The 16045-nt window shown below is 55.2% G+C and overlaps 1 protein-coding gene across 1 annotated transcript in view; it reads right to left on the minus strand.

Annotated features, from left to right (window-relative positions):
• ANGPT4 (angiopoietin 4) overlaps positions 1-4409 on the minus strand; it is a 41519-nt gene extending 37110 nt beyond the window's left edge. Inside the window, exon 1 of the mRNA XM_034787366.1 lies at positions 3708-4409. Within this exon, the coding sequence (XP_034643257.1) occupies positions 3708-4022 (315 nt within the window). The 5' untranslated portion in view covers positions 4023-4409. The remainder of the gene's footprint in view (positions 1-3707) is intronic.
• Positions 4410-16045: the final 11636 nt, after the last annotated feature.

Genomic DNA, 16045 nt, shown 5'->3' on the forward strand with positions numbered 1-16045 from the left:
GTTAGCATTTGACTGCCACTGCACATTAGGAAGATATTTTCAGAGAACTATCCATGAGGACTCCAAGATCTCTTTCCTGAGAGGTAACAGCTAATTTAGACCCCATCGTTTTGGATGTATCATTGGGATTATGTGTTCCAATGTGGGTTACTTTTATCAACACTGAATTTCATCTATCATTTTGTCACCCAGTTTAGTGAAATCCCTTTGTAACTCTTTGCAGTCAGCTTTGGACTTAACTATCTTTAAGTAATTTTGTATCTGTAATTTTTGCCACCTTACTGTTCCCTCCTTTTTTCAGATCATTTATGAATATGTTGAACAGCACAGATCCCAGTACAGATCCTGGGGGGTCCCTGCTATTTACCTCTCTCCATTGTGAAATATTATATTTATTCCTATCTTTTGTTTCCTATCTTTTAACCAGTTACTGATCCATGAGAGGACCTTCCCTCTTATCCCATGTCTGCTTACTAAGAGCCTTTGGTGAAGAACTTTGTCAAAGGCTTTCTGAAAGTCCATGTATATTATATCTACAGGATCGCCCTTGTCCACATGCTTGTTGACTTCCCAAAGAATTCTAATAGATTGGTGAGGCGTGATTTCTCTCTACAAAAGCCATGTTGACTCTTCCCCGACATATTGTGTTTATCTTTGCTTCTGATAATTTTATTCTTTACTATCATTTCAACCAGTTTGCCTGGGGCTGGAGCTAGATTCACCGGCCTGTAATTGCCGGGATCAGCTCTGGAGCCTGGCGCCATGAGGGAGCCTGTCTCAGCCGTATGAAGGGCTGCAGTGACTCAGAGCTGGGGTTTGCTGCTTTGGAGACTTTACTGACAGTTCTGCTTAGACAAACCGAGTTCTGACAGGGTCAAGAGAACCGTCACTGTCTGACGGCTGGGGAAAGGGCATCAAACAAGTGAGCATCTTGAACCTCTGCCCATTTCCCAGGCAAGCATTCCCACGTGACGAGGTATGTGGATTTCACAGCATTCTCATATGCTATTCCAAGGGTGGATCCTCCCACCCTGAGGGTCAGAGTCAACATGAAACTGCAGCAAGTTTCCTGTGGACAGATTTTGTTGTGTGCCAGGGCTAATCCTGGTCCCATGGAGATCAATGCGAGCTTTGGCATTGACTTGAATGGGAGGAGGAGGAAACCAGAGTCAGCTTTCTGGGGTGAGGGTGGCTCAGAGCTCTCCTTTGCTAACCAGGGAGGATCTTGTTCTGGGCTTGGCTTTTGCTCTGGGATTCCAGCCATCTTGCCACCCACATTGAGCCTAAGTACAGCCTTCAGTCCCCTCACGTCACCCTGGGGGGGTTAAGCAGTAACGGGTCGATAGAGGCTCTCACTACAGAGCTCTCCTCTGGAGCCAGATCTCAAACACCCAGAAGTTTGCTGTTTGAGACCTTGGGTTTGGGTTTGGCCTAGTAGAAAGATTTGGGGCCATTTGGATCCAGTTCTGTTTTCAAATATCCTCCCCATCGAAGCTGAGATCTGGAGTGAAGTGTCCAGGCTGCTGTCCATCGTCCTCTGGAGATCCTGTCCTGCTCTGAATGGGCAGGAGGGTTTGAGGGATCCCATGGCACGCACCTCTTCTCTGATGCGCGGTGACACCCCCAGGGCTGATCCGGCACAGAGCAGGTGTGGAGTACTGGCCACCCTGGGCACAGAGAGGAGTGTTCATGAAGTGTCCCGTCAGCATGAGGCGGGCGCGTATCTCCATGGACACGCCTGCACTCAGTCACTTCTTTCCCCAGCCTGCCTGTGAGTACGGCAGCGGGGCTATGGGGACAGGAGGCGCCCCGCCCCTCCGGGCAGAGGACCAAGCCTCTAGTTTAGCCTTAGTCATGTCCTCCTCTTGCGCTTTCCCCAGAGCCCAGTACACCCACACCACACACAGCTGCACTTGCAGTATCCATGCCAGAGTGTGAGCATTTCCCATCCTGCCTGGCTTCGGTCACGCGAGCCCGTTTCCACTTTGTGACAGGCTCTCTGCTCATCCCCCAGTGGCTGTCTGGACTAATTGGAGTGGGGAACTCCCCTGGGCTGAGTGACAGCGGTGTGAGGAGGGGAAGCCCTAAACTGGAATCAGAACCGGGTTTATCGCTCCTCTGAGCAGGGCCGGCTCCGGGCACCAGCTGAGCAAGCTGGTGCTTGGGGCGGCAGATGGTTGGAGGCGGCATTCTGCCCAATCCTAGGGCGGCACGGCCGCTTTGTTGTTGTTGTTGTTCCGCTCCGGCCGCCCTGTAGGGGGTGGCGGGCGGAGAACCAGAGCGCCCTGCAGGGCAGTCCTCTTCCTTCCCGGAGCGGAGCCCTCGCGGCAGGCGGCAGGAGCGGCGCAGCGGGAGGGGCCGCGTGGCAGCGCCCCTGCTGTAGCCCTGGCCGCCCCCTTCTCTCTGTCTCCTGCCCGCTCCCTCCCTCTCCCTCCCCAGCCGGTCCCCTTGCACCTGCGCTCTGCAGGTTTTTTTTTGCTTTGCCGTTCTGCTGTCCGTTTTTTTTTTTTTTTTTTTGCTTGGGGCGGCCAAAAAGCCAGAGCCGGCCCTGCCTCTGAGCTAAGAGTTGGTGGGTGGGGAAAAAAATCTCAGTTCTGACCCCCACTCCAAACCCGGTGGGTTCTAGAGATCCAGAAAGAGCTCCAGCCTCTAGCGATTCTAGTTCCACCTGTTTCTGGCAAAACACGGGTTCTGGGCGGGTCGATGTCATTCCCCGGGCAGGAGGGACTGTCAAGCACAACCCTTTGGCTGTGATTTGCAATGCCTCTTCGGGCAGGAATGTTAGTGGGAAATTGGTGTCCACGTTGACCAGGTGGCTTTGACAGTTGCAGCCTTTATTGTTTGCCTGACACAAGCATCTATTGGGCTAGACCCACGTTTATTGCACTGGCTGTTCTCACAAAAAGCAAAGCTTCACGGAGCTCCACAACGTTTTGCAAAACCTCGCGTTTAAAAAAATGAGACGTTCCAGAGGTCTGACCCAGCCCCCGTCCCTCGCTCTGCCAGAATTCCCCAGGTGTTTTACAATAAACCAAATAGACTCGGTGCCAGATCCTGCATGAAATCAATAGGTGAGCCGAGGGTACGATGAACGCATGGCAGGGCTACAGGCGACGGAAATCATGTGAGAATACAGCACCAGTCAACATCAAGATGAAACATTAAACAAGTACTAAAGCACTAAACAAGCCTTCTGGACTCAAGGGGGCCCGATTCTGATCGGAGTGCTCCCCCGTGAGACCCCACTACGCTCAGTGAAATTGCACAAGAGATGAACCTGGCCAGAGGGATGGCAAGGGGCATAAGCCAGTGCAGAATTCAACCCAGTGTTTCCAACCTGCCTTGAAAGGGGCTAACTTGGGGGTCAAACCAGGAGCTATCCCATAGCTCTGGTGGTGCCCAGGTAGCGACAGTCCTATCCCGCCGAGGTTCAGGGCATGGGCTAGAATTCATGGGGGCAGAAGCTCAGGAAGATGATTGGGAGCCAGATCATTAAAGGGCTTGGAAGTTGGACCCAAACCTGTGCCCACTGACTCATCAAATTCCCTCTGCCCATCATCCCTCCATTCACCATTCCACTCCATGCCCATCACCAGAGCGTCAGGGCGCCTGCCCTGAGGGCAACGAGACGAGGGGCATGGCAGTAGTGGTGAGAACTGTCTCCCCACTGTGGCCCCTCCACCCCCCTGGCCAGGTGCGCCCCTTACCTTCAGCAGCCACTGGGTGTTGTTCTCTAGGACCCTCTCCAGCTGCTGCACGCGCTGTGCGGACCAGTTGTGGGTCTGCAGCGTGGCGGCGGGCGAGTCCCCCTGCAGCGTGTTGGCGCGGAGAGTCGCCCTCGTCGGCGGGCAGGGCTGCGGCTCGGCCTCGGGCAGGACGAAGGTGTAACTGCACTGCCCCTGCTGGACCCGGTGGGATCGCCGCCTGCTCCCGCCACCTGTCGCCCTCCGCTGGCCGCCCTCCGCCCAGAAAGCCACCGTCACGCAGGCAAAGGCCACCAGCTTGAGATTTACACAGTGCATGGTGCTCCGAGACCTCTGCTCCAGCTGCTCCACACCCTGCCCTGGCGAGACCCCACACTCCCTGGTCCTCGCCGAAAGCTGCGGAGCGGGAGGGGCCAGTGCTCTGCCGGCTGCAGTTTTCAAGCCACTGTTTGCACAGAACAAGTTATTGGGCTCTTTAAACGAAGTCTAAATAATGTAATTTTGGCACTTCCTCCGTCCTCGCCCCTCGAAGCAGCCCCAGCCCTCCCAGCCCTTTTATCGTTCTCCTGGCTAGGCAGCAGCCTTGGCCCTCTTGCGGGAAAAAACAGGGTTTGAAAACAATACTTCTGTCTTTTTTCTTTCTTAGCCCACTGCAGGGAGCTCAAGTTTCACATGTAATCATCAATGTTCACACACACACACACACACACACACACACACACTGCCTCTGTCCCTCCCTGGGCTGCCCCCCCCTTCCCCTCTGCCTGGACCCTGGCTATCTGCCTGCTCCTCTGAGGACCCGTGGAGTGACCCCAGCAAGAAATGAGAAGAGAAACTCTCCGATCCTGCAGGCAGGGATGAGGTCTCTGCTCAGCTCAAGACCCAAATCCCACCCCACCAGCCCCCACTTCAGATTCTCCCCCATGGTCCCAGCACAGCCGCATTTCCCAGTCTGTCCCTCCCTGATCAGCACCAGCTGTGACCCTGCAGGGTGCAGGGAAGTGACATTGAGGCAAATATATTTCCCTGCTTGTTTCTATTTATACTATCTGAGGAGGCTGGGGCCTGTATTTAACTGAATCCGCTGCAAGGAAAGTCCGCTGGGAATACATCCCGGCCAGAGCTCGCCCTAGAGCTTAGGGGAACACGGACTCCAGCGAGGGCACTTCACCAGTGATTTAGGGTCCCTTAGAGATGTCGTTCAGGTCATCCCCGGGGCTGCCAAATCCTCTTTAGAAGTAAAACTCCTGTCCTGGAGGAACCAACGAGAAAGGAGCAACTCGTCCCTGTGGCATGAGCAAGAGAACTCAGAACGCTCAGCCGTGCGATTCAGGCAGGGCCACACATTTTGAGTGCCTAGGGCAAAACCAGGCCCCGAGCTCTGAGGGGATGTCCTGGGGGGCAGAGCAAGCCCGCCCTGGACTCACCCTGCAGCGGGAGTCCTGTCCCTGCTCTGAGTATCGCGAGGGTCACAAAGCCACACAGATTTGGTCTATCATGGAGGGGCAGCCAGGCCAAACCTGGGTGGCGCCACAGCCCATGCAGCAGGTCATAACATCACTTGGTGTGGGGCCCTCTCAAATGGGGGGGAACGAGGCAAACTATCCCTTTGCCCTGCCACCACATAGCCCTGGATTCAGGGGGCCCAGGACTCCTCCTAGCCCCATGTCTAGAGTGACCCAGTTCTTCTGCCAGCTGTTTTCCCCGCAATGACTCTGCTTATTTGCATGGGGCAGCAGTTTGATCCCTCTGTTTGATATTGTTTGTCTCCTTTTGCTTTGGGGACTTTGAGGGCACTTTGTAATCCAGGATGTTTAGAAGGATTCCTGCTTTATCTCGGCTGGGAGCGAGGAGCCGGCGTGGTGGCTGGGGAAGGAGGTTTCTCTGAAAACATCCACTCAATGTGCAGGGCAGTCAAAAAAGTCAACAGAATGTTGGGACTCATTAAGAAAGGGATAGATAATAAGACAGACAATATGATGTTGCCTCTATATAAATCCATGGTACGCCCACATCTTGAACACTGCGTGCATCTCAAAAAAGATAGATTGGAATTGGACAAGGTTCAGAAAAGGGCAAAAAAATGATGAGAGGTATGGAATGGCTTCTGTATGAAGAGAGATTAATAAGACTGGGACTTTTCGGCTTGGAAAAGAGACGACTAAGGGGGGATATGATTGAGGTCTAGAAAATCATGACTGGTGTGGAAAAAGTAAATAAGGAAGTGTTATTTACTCCTTCTCATAACACAAGAACTAGGGGTCACCAAATTAAATGAATAGGCAGCAGGTTTAAAACAAACAAAGGAAGTATTTTTTTCACACAATGCAGAGTCAACCTGTGGAACTCCTTGCCAGAGGATGTTGTTAAGGCCAAGACTGTAACAGGGTTCCAAAAAGAACTAGATCAGTTCATGGAGGATAGGTCCATCAATGGCTATGAACCAGGCTGGTCAGGGATGGTGTCCCAGCCTCTGTTTGCAAGAAGCTGGGAATGGGCGACAGGGATTGGATCACTTGACGATTCCCTGTTCTGTCCATTCCCTCTGGGGCACCTGGCACTGGCCACTGTTGGAAGACAGGACACTGGGCTAGATGGACCCTTGGTCTGACCCAGTGTGGCCGTTCTTATGTTGCTGAAGTCTTGTACTAACCACTCCAGCCCGTGTGCTTGGTCTTGTACTAAACATCCATTGTCAGCACCAGGCCGAGGTATTCTGGTGTTTTGCTGCCCAGGGCACACCCGCTCCCTCCTCCGAGCAGCAGCTGGGAAATTCACCCCCTCCCCATCTTGATTTGCCATCTCTGGAAGCTGGCAACAAGAGTGACCGCTCTGTTCGCCCGCCCCTAAAGCTGGCTCTGCCCATATTCAGGCTCCATTAGTACTGACACCGGGCGTTTGCAGGGGGTGCGTCAGCCCTGCTCTTCGCTCACTCCCTTAAACGCCTGGCAATCCTGCTGCAAGCTTGGTGGCCTCAGTTCCCTGTCTGTGAAATGGGAATATGACAAAGGAAGGGGTGCTGTCTTTGCAGACTGTAAGCTCTTTGGGGCAGGGGTTTTTCTCTCCCTGGGTGTGTACAGCATCCAGCTCCGCCCTGGCACTCTGCATGATCAGCAGGAAGAATGACCGTAACAGTTGCAGTGGGGTGGGGCTGGCCCACTGCGCTGCGGAGAGCAGGGGGGAGCGGTTTCCAATGCTGGTTTAACCCCTGAGGAAGGGATGCCGGTCTTGCCAGAGAGAGAGGGTCCATCTACCCTGCAGTCAGGAGGTGTGATTGCAGTTCAGGCAGTTCAGAGCTGGCTTTGCTCTAGCTAGGGGTGGCGGCAGGGGCCAGACCCGCCCGGGACCCTGACGTGTCTCTCCCACTAGCTTTCGATCAGACCTCCCCTCACTCTCGCCCCCTCCCTCCTCTCCAAGGTCCACTCGTCCCCCTTCTCCCCCCGCCGGTTTTTCAAACCACTCCTTAAACAAACACGGGGTGGCAGGGCCGGGGGCCCAAATTCCTCTCGTTAGCACCCTGTTTGCATTACTGCTGGGAAAATTACCCAGGGCACCTAACGGGCAGTATCTGATGGGCGGCGGGGGAGGGGGGAACTGGTGGTGACGCTCCCTGGTAATTAGCTATAGCACCAGGCCAGAGAAGGGGGGACAGATCCCTGACAAGCGCCGTCTGTGCGGCCGTCTGCCACAATCCCCTCTGTCCTGCACCGAGACGGGTCTGTGCCTCGTTACATGCGGCTGCTTGCTCACTGCTCCCTCCCGCCTGCCCCGCACCATCGCTGCATTCATCCCCTCCCTGCTTGTCAGACGACGATGGGCGTATTTCCTGAGCCCTGGCCCAGGAGGGCACAAGGCTCGGCCTGGGTATTAAATACACCTGCCCTGGCACAACTCTGCCACACCGGATTGTGTCAAAGCAATCACAAACCGTGTGCCAGACCCAGCCGGGGTGTGAGAAGAAGCCGCGCCAGCGACGTGAGTGGATTTACACCAGGGGAGCTTGGTCCATGCACGCCTTGTGGAAGACTAACGAGCCATGCCGTCGAGGGCCCAGGCCTGGGGTGATGGCAGAGTGCCCCGTACGCCCAGCTGCCCTCGCTCAGGGATGGGCATGGCAGGCAGAAACAGTAGCCCAAGTGGCATGAAGCCCCTTTGTTCACCAGGCCAGCCCTCGCCTCCTTTCTCGCTGAGCTTATGAGGGTGTTTTTGGCCCCTGCCCACTGCCATCAGACCCTGACCTCTGCTAACGGGAGATGTCTTCACAGTGGCCCTTCGAGCAGGCCAGGCTCTCCGTGTCTGGAAGGAGAACAAGCTGAGCTGTCGTTTGATGGTGTTTGTGTAGCGGGGACCCCAGGCTGCCTTGGGGAGCAGTGACCTCAGCTCCCCCCCAGCCCCCTGGCTCAGATCATAAGATGAGAACGGCCATCGTGGGCAGCAGGTAAGGGAGGCTGGGGGAGGCTGTGCCTCCCCAAACAGCCAGGTGTGGCCCCACCCACACTCCACCCCCACCCCCAGGTGGTGCTGCTGGGCTCCAGGGCCTGGGGCCACGTTGCCTGCCTTCCCGGGCTGGGGGGGGCTGTGGCAGCTGTGGGCACTAGCCAGCCTGGGGTGGGGGTGGCAGCCGCAGTGGGGTGACTCTGGGTTCTGGGGAGCGTGGAAGGGGTGGGGCGGGGCTGGGGGGCTAGCCTCCCCCAGCCAGCGGTTCATGCACCGCTCATGACGGCCAGACTGGGTCAGACCAAGGGTCCATCTAGCCCAGTACCTTGTCTCCCGACAGTGGCCGGTGCCAGGTGCCCCAGAGGGAATGAACCGAACAGGGAATCCTCAAGTGACCATCCCCTGCCGCCCACTCTCGCTAGCCCTGCCCTGAGCTCTGCAGCCACAGAGGACCCAGCGCACTGAAAGGTGCAGTGGATCATTCCAGGAGGCTGCGGCCTGCCCGCCAGCCCGTGACCGGGGCTCTGCCTCCTACAGACTCTGCTAGGCCTCCGGGCTCGGCTTTCGGCTCCCTGTTGGCTTTGTTGGTCCGGGAGCCACGGCCAAATCCACCCGGCGAGATCTGGGCTCCGTGCAGCAATTGCACTGTCCGGCAGCTGCTCTGTACTGGGGAGGCTGGATTTCATGTCCCTCAGATCCCAGCCCTAGCTCTCTCTGGGGCACGAGAAAAGCCCACCAAAAATGCAAACACAAATATTTGAATTGCAAACGCTTGACCTCCCCTGTGCTGGGAGCAGCTAGACTCATCCCTCCTTCACTGGCTCTGCAACTGGGACATAACCCTCCACCACTGCCATTGCTGGGGGGGAGGGGGCGTCTCTCCTCTGCTGCAGGGCCCCTGCCCCCCTCCCGCCCGCTAACCCATAAGGAGCAATCTCTTCCTCCCCTCTGCTGCCTAGAGACAGGCCCCAGCTGCAAAGTTTGGATCTGGATCCAGGCGTGAATTTCCCCAAAGTCCCGGGAGGCTCAGAGCCAGGGGTTTGGTTCGGCTCGTTGCAGAGCTGGGGGTGGGGGTGGGAGGGCGTAGCTGTGATATGTGGATCTGCGTTCGGATCACAGCTCCCCGAGGCTCACGCAGGGGTGTCTGGGCTGCCGGGGTCCGGTTCAGCTCGCTCTAGCCACAGAGTTCACACCCTGGTGGGAATTTCTCCCAAGCCGAAGGATTTCCAGCTCTGGGGTTTGGTTCAGCCCCGGGGGCTCACCCACTGCCCCCCACGAAGGGCTTGGAGCTCCTGTGCGAAGGGTGCTGTGCTGGAGCAACCCCTTGCTTCCCCGTCCCGGCCTTACTCTGCTGAGCAGACGAGCAGATCGTGCCGAGAGGGAGATGAAACCCCATGTTCGCACCACCCCCTACCCCAGCCCTCGCACCCTCCGAGATGCTCGGCACAGCGGTTCCTTCTTGCAGCCGGCAGTTTCGTGGGGTTTGCTGCCCTCCTCTGTGCATTGTGCTGAATCTTCCCCTTTCTTTCTGGCCAGCCCAGCGGGGTGAGTGTCACCCACCCAGCCACACTAAGAGCAGGTCGCCCGCCTGCAGCATGAGGCGTGGTGCTAGCTTGGGCCCCGAGAACCTGCTAGACCGGAGCCTGCTCCTTTGCACCCTTTGCAACCAGCCGACCCCTCGTCACAGCTCCCCGACCACGCCTGAGATCAGCCCTGGAGTTAAAATAGCCCCAGCCTTGGCGCCTGCCTCGCCCCAGGCCTGGCAGTGGAGTCCAGCGTGTGATTAATGACACCTGCTGTGGTCAGCGCCAGGTTATTTTTAAACCACGTCCCCCCGGGGCGAAAGGGCCCCTTACAGTGCCAAGCTGTCAGAGACCAATGGACTGAGCCCTCCCAGTCGAGGGAGAGGGGCATTAATCTCCGTCTGTCTTTTCATCTGACACCCCTGGCCAGGTTTTCAGTGAGGCTAACCCTGCAGAAACCTGTGAGATTGCACGCCCAGTCTGCATGTGCTGGCTCTGCCCTTATGCACAGATGTCGGGGCATGGCGCAGTAGAATGGGCAGTGCTGGTAATTTGCACACACAGCGACCCAGCTTGTGTGTACAGCACTGTGCACCTAACCTGCATCTGGCCCCCGGTTTCCCTCTGGTCGCAGGACCCTGTCAATGCCGCCAGGGGAGGGGGGGGGGGCGATTTATAAACCAGCCTCAGTTCTCAGTGCTTGGCCGTTTCTGTGGATTCTTGTCATTTCACTCAGACCCTGATCTGCCTTTTCTCAGGCAAAACGCCCACTGATGTCATTGGGCCAAATGAATCCCCACTGATGTTTCCCAGGGGATGAATTTGGACCAGGGAATTTTGCCAGAGTAAGGAGTGCAGGATTGGGTCCTCGTCAGCCCAGACTTTCTCTTTATGCCTGGCCTACTTCTGCACCCCTTCCCTAAACACCTTTCTCTCTCCCTATAGTCTGTTGTAAACAGAGGCGCCTTGGGCCTCTCTGAACTACTTGTGTTCAGACACTCTTTCAGACCCATCTAAAATTAGTGTCTATGTCTCACAAGCTCATGCACCCAATTGCATGGCAGTAGGGGCACGCGACGCATGGACTAACGCACTAGATGTGTAAATAGCCATGAAAATCCAGGATGCGCCTGCGGTCGTCATGGTAATTGCACACCCAAATGAGGCACATAGGGGCATATGCATTTTTGTACCTAGCGGGGATCGGCCCGGGGTGGTGCTGGATAACAGCGTCCTCCGTTTCCTGGGTGTTCCTCAAAGCAGCTGAGGGTTGGAATTCTCCCCCCGTCCCAAACTGTCTCGGGTTGGGCTGGACAGCAGGTCTGGTTCTGACCTTACATCCCCTCATTTTACACCTCCGGGGAGTCAGGCCTTGTTTACCCTGCTGTAAGTGAGGTCGGGATCTGGCTCCAGATCTTGTAATAACCGTTTCACAATCTGTCAAGAATCAGCTGCAGCGCAGGCATGTCACTGATTTATTGGGCAAGTCTGTGCCGCTTATAAACCTATGACGACCTCGTTTCGGGGGGCAGCCAAGGGCGGAGCGCCCACCCTGCCTTAAAGCCTACTGGTTTTGCCTCCTTCCTGCCTGTGTTTCAGAATGACGTGCTGAAAAGAAGAGCTAACAGAGACTGGCTGAAGGAGCCACTCACACCGGCGAGAGAAATCGGAATCAGATGGGAACAGCTGGGTCACAGACCTGCAGAATCAAGTGATTCTGCTTTGTATGGAGACAACTCGATGGGGATGGCCACTCGCCTAAGGACGCACGGGGACAAATTCTGCTCTCCGTGATCAGCCAGCCTGGAACTCTCCGCTAACCACAGCAAAGAAGCTCAGGAGAGAAGCGGCACCTAGTACACCCCAACCCCGCAGCAAAGCTGGGAAGTGACCCAGAGTCAGAAGTGATCCGCAGGAGAAGGAAAGGCATGGAGGCCAGGGGATGAGGGTGGAATGCTGGCAAAAACGATACTGCTCTCCAGCATCCGCCTGCAATCCCCAGGGAGGGTCCAGCTAGCCAAGTAGGGGGGCGGCTGTTTGGGGTGGAGTAACTGGTATGAACCTGACAGTAAACATTCCCCTGGTGAGACCCAGGATGGCTGCACTCGATCATTCAAAACAGCCCCAGTCACTGCCTCATGTCTGGGGTCCAGCGGCTTAGGGAAGCACTGGACCTTAGCAGCCCCTGAGCTCCTCCCCAGTCTAGATCAGGAGAGTGCATGTGCCCCATGGGGCAGCACAGCTTGCTCCCCGTGGCACAGCCAGCTCCGCTGGGCTTCCCCCCATGTCAGGGTGCAAGGAAGGAGCTGTTTCTATGCTCCCCTGTTCACAGGGATTGCACTGGGCCCCTCCCTGAGTGGGGTGCAAGCAGGGGGCTGTCTCTGCCCCCAGCAAACCTGGGGCAAGTTGCACAAGGGCCGGAATGGACCAGTAAATAAAATCCGGAGCCCCCTGAAATGTTCAGCAATGCAAACAATTGCCGGATTCATCCCAAGCCCGGCAGACACAGGTGTGAGGAAAATGCTGCTCATTGAGGGGTCCGGACGCCTTGGCCATGCAGGGTCTGAGGGGTATCACGCCACTGGAAGCTCTGCATGCACTAGGCAGCAGCAGGGATTCTGCTTCCAAACTGGGGGCAATGTGAAAACTAGCCCCTTCCACCATGCCCAGCTATGCCTCAGTTTCCCCATCTGTCACATGTGGATAATGTCTACCTCATGATGCTGTTGTTTGGCTTCTAACCTTAACCATGCAGGTCTCTGCAATCTGCCACTGGGAAGCACTGGAGCATATTATCCAAAGCAACCCCCAGACTCCCACGTCGTCTATAAGAACTTAGTTTCAATCGGAGAAAGAAAACACACAGTGTTAATAGGGTGACCAGACAGCAAGTGTGAAAAAGCGGGATGGGAGTGGGGGTAAGAGGCACCTTTGTAAGACAAAGACCCAAATATTGGGACTGTCCCTATAAAACCGGGACATCTGGTCACCCTAAGTGTTATTAATTCAAGATCTTTAAGGCAAAATCCAATTTGGCTCCATTTGGCCTCTCTGCTGGGTTGACGTGCTCAGTAATTGTGACATCCGATGAGTTGGATTATTCATCCTGGAAACTGCTGGGCCTGATGAGCTATGCCTGAGTTATACAACAGAGTTTCACGTCAGTTATTAATCAGGCCACGCAGCCATTTTTAGTGCTTCCCAGGCTACAAAGCGAGAGAGACGATCCTTTAAATACTACCCAAGCCATCTGCTATTCGCAATAAAAATATGCTGCTCGGGACCAGGAAGTAGGTGGGGATCCATTTGCTGGGGAATGATGGATCAGTTCTGTACTGGAAAGGGGCATAATGCTGGGGACACGGCATAGCAAAAGCAGAACCGATAGCATCCTTTGGTGGGATTAGAACCGGTACGATGGCTTAACTGTGGACACCGATGGCTTTTATTGGCTGAAAATAGGCAGAGGCTTGGCATGTGCATGAAACCATCCATTCCCAAATTAAACAATCTGGAGGCCAAGCAATCCATGGGGTAATCCAAACCATGCCAAATGTACAGCTCCCAGCAGATCCAGGCTGTCACATGGTCTGAACCCCGAAACACATTACCCGCTGGGCTGCCTCCAGCTCCCATTTCAGTCAACAGCGAAACTCCCATCGACTTTGAGGAGAACAGAATGGGGACCGGCACCGGCTGCTGCCTCCGTTCCGAGGGTCAGACTGGGACAACAAAAGTGAAGGCGGGTGCATTTTGTGGAAGGAGGCACAGCAAAGATCAGGGTTAGTCTCAAAATGGTGCCCTGCAGGTCTGTAGGGTCTGACAACGCCTGGGCTTGACGTCACATGTTTGACTTCAGAGAGACTGTTCACAGCCATGGCTGTTTGCAGGACCGTGGCCCTAGAGATGACTGTGATGAGGTGCCTAGTCACAGGTCACCGCAGGATGAACTTGACCTGAGCTTCCTTCTGCCCCTGCAGTTAGTGAGGAGCAGGGGAAAAGAGGGCCTGTTGGAGAGGCCTGGGGGGAATGGCTTTGGGAAGGTCAGGCTCTGTCCACAGGGCTGGGTGACCCCCAAGCCGGGGAGTTTTCTGTTGACTTGCCGGTTGTGTTGACTTATTTGACTTTCTTTTCATGAAAATTAGCCCACGAGGCTAAGAGCGTGCGGGCTACCACTCCTCGTTCTAGAGTCGCTCCCTCAGCTCACGGGGAAATTCCTGCCTTCAAAAGGGAGGTGACGCTTAGAAAGCTCAAGGGCAGGAAAAGTTTTTAACGGTTGCTCCGGTTTGGACACGTTGAGCCAAATGCTGCAGCATCACCCCCCACCCCCCGGACTTCAATTCTTCTCCCAGCTGCACCTGAACTGCACCGGGGGCTCCAGCAAGGATGTGTGGGAAACGGAGCAGACTTGGCCCTAGGCATCTAATCTGTCAACAGAGATTGCAACAGAAGTGAGAAAAAAATGCTGGAGTCAAAGATTTCCCGTTACATGGCCTATGTTAGCAGCAGGGGTTGTTCAGGGCTCAAATGCTACCAGGAATATTTCCAGAAATGTGTCAAGACAAGACACTGCCTGCCCCCATCCTGTCGGCCCTGCACAGTTCAGCTGGCTAGCAGAGATCCTCACCAGCTTCATTCATCTGCCCCGTGGGGGATATTTGGGTTGGCTGCTCCTCTCGGCTCTGCATTGGGAGCTGTAGGAAGAGAAAACTCTCTTGCTTTCCGCAGCAAATTCTCCAGGAAAGCGCATGGAAAACAGCCTGAAGGAATCTGCGGGGTTATAGTAGCAGATAGGAATTTGGAGAAAAGATTTGCACTCAGAGGTCAGGCCCACAAGGGACAGTCAGGATGATTTAGAAGCTGCACATCAAACACGCTCTCACACACAGAGGTTGTTGGCTGTCGGGCTTTTCCTACCTGAACCGGGGATAAAATGCAAAGGGGCGCAATATGGAGAAAGCCTAATTTGCATATTACTCTACAAGCATGAAGTAATTCAGCATCATCTGCAGCAAGGGAGCGGTAGGGGAGATATTAGGAAAATCTCTCTTACTCTAAGGGTGGTGAAGCTCTGGAATAGGTTTCCAAGGGAGGTTGTGGAATCCCCGTCATTGGAGGTTTTTCAGAACAGTTTGGACAAACTCCTATCGGGGATGGTCTAGGTTTGCTCGGTCCTGCCTTGGTCCTGGGGGAAGGACTCAGCGACGTTTTGAGGTCCCTTCCAGCCCGACCCTTCTAGAATTCTCTAATCCCAGGACGCACGGTGGCACGGGCTTATGACTGAGTGTAGGCCGAGTGCCCCACTGGCTAGGATGCAAGGCTTTCTAAGGGGAGAGTCGAGCACAAAGGGCGAGGGGGATTCGCATCATTATTGCTCGCACAAGTGACCCTTCTGTTGTCCATTCCCTTTTGATGCCCTGGAAACTTCCTCACTGGTGTAAACTTTGGCCCACGTTGTGTGACTTCCCTGCACCTTTTGGCAGGTCTAGTTGCAAGCCCAGAAGGGTGACTCCTTTCCCAGAGCTCAGGGATTCCTTCCAGTGGTCCCACTGAATGCAGTTATGTGTATCCTTGTTCTAGGTTAACCACTGCCTCTGCTCTCACACCCAGAGGCCGGATTAGCAGGCTGCCTCGGGAGAGACGGAAGGGCTCCGCAAAACATCAAAGCAAAGCAAACATAATCCTTTCCCACCGCTCTGTGGGGACCATTCATCCTGGATGCTGATGGGGCAACCTTCCTACTTCTCTGGCTGTAGCTAGCCAGACCTGGGCACCCTCCCCCGCACTTCCTTGGGCTCTGAAGTTAGTCTGTGGAACAGATCACACCTTGCAGCAAGGAGGGAGAATGTCTCCAGGTCCCTTACTGAAACTTCCCAGGCAGGAAAGACCAGAAAGGAACATTTAGGCATAAAGAATAGTCTTAAATCAGAGACGCTTCCAAAAGCCAGGGCCCCGACTGGAGCAGAGGGAGAAGTTCCAGCCACTCTTCTTTAGCCTCACATAAGCACCTTGCCTTTACCGCTGTTTATTTCCTTTTGGGTCACCTGAGACACCCTCCCTCCCCCCATTGTGGTGCCCAGGAGATTGGCTGATACAGGTGGGACAGCTGCAGTCCACGTAGCGACACCGATCTACACCCTCCAGCTCAGGACCTGACCCTCGGGATCAGAGCCCTGGGGTGACAACGCGCCCATTGTATTGCCAGAGCTGCATTTAGCCCTCAGAGCCCAGTTTTCAAACGCAGGCTGCTAAATAGGGTGTCCAACTCCCACCCATACCAGCAATTAAGGTGGTTAATGTGTGGCACCTTCCAACCAAGGATCATACTTTAATGTCCTTAGTAAACTCAGCGTCACAGTCCCTCTGGGAGAGTTTTTGATT

Source organism: Trachemys scripta, chromosome 12 (genome assembly GCF_013100865.1).
Source record: "Trachemys scripta elegans isolate TJP31775 chromosome 12, CAS_Tse_1.0, whole genome shotgun sequence".
NCBI classification, from domain to species: domain Eukaryota; kingdom Metazoa; phylum Chordata; order Testudines; family Emydidae; genus Trachemys; species Trachemys scripta.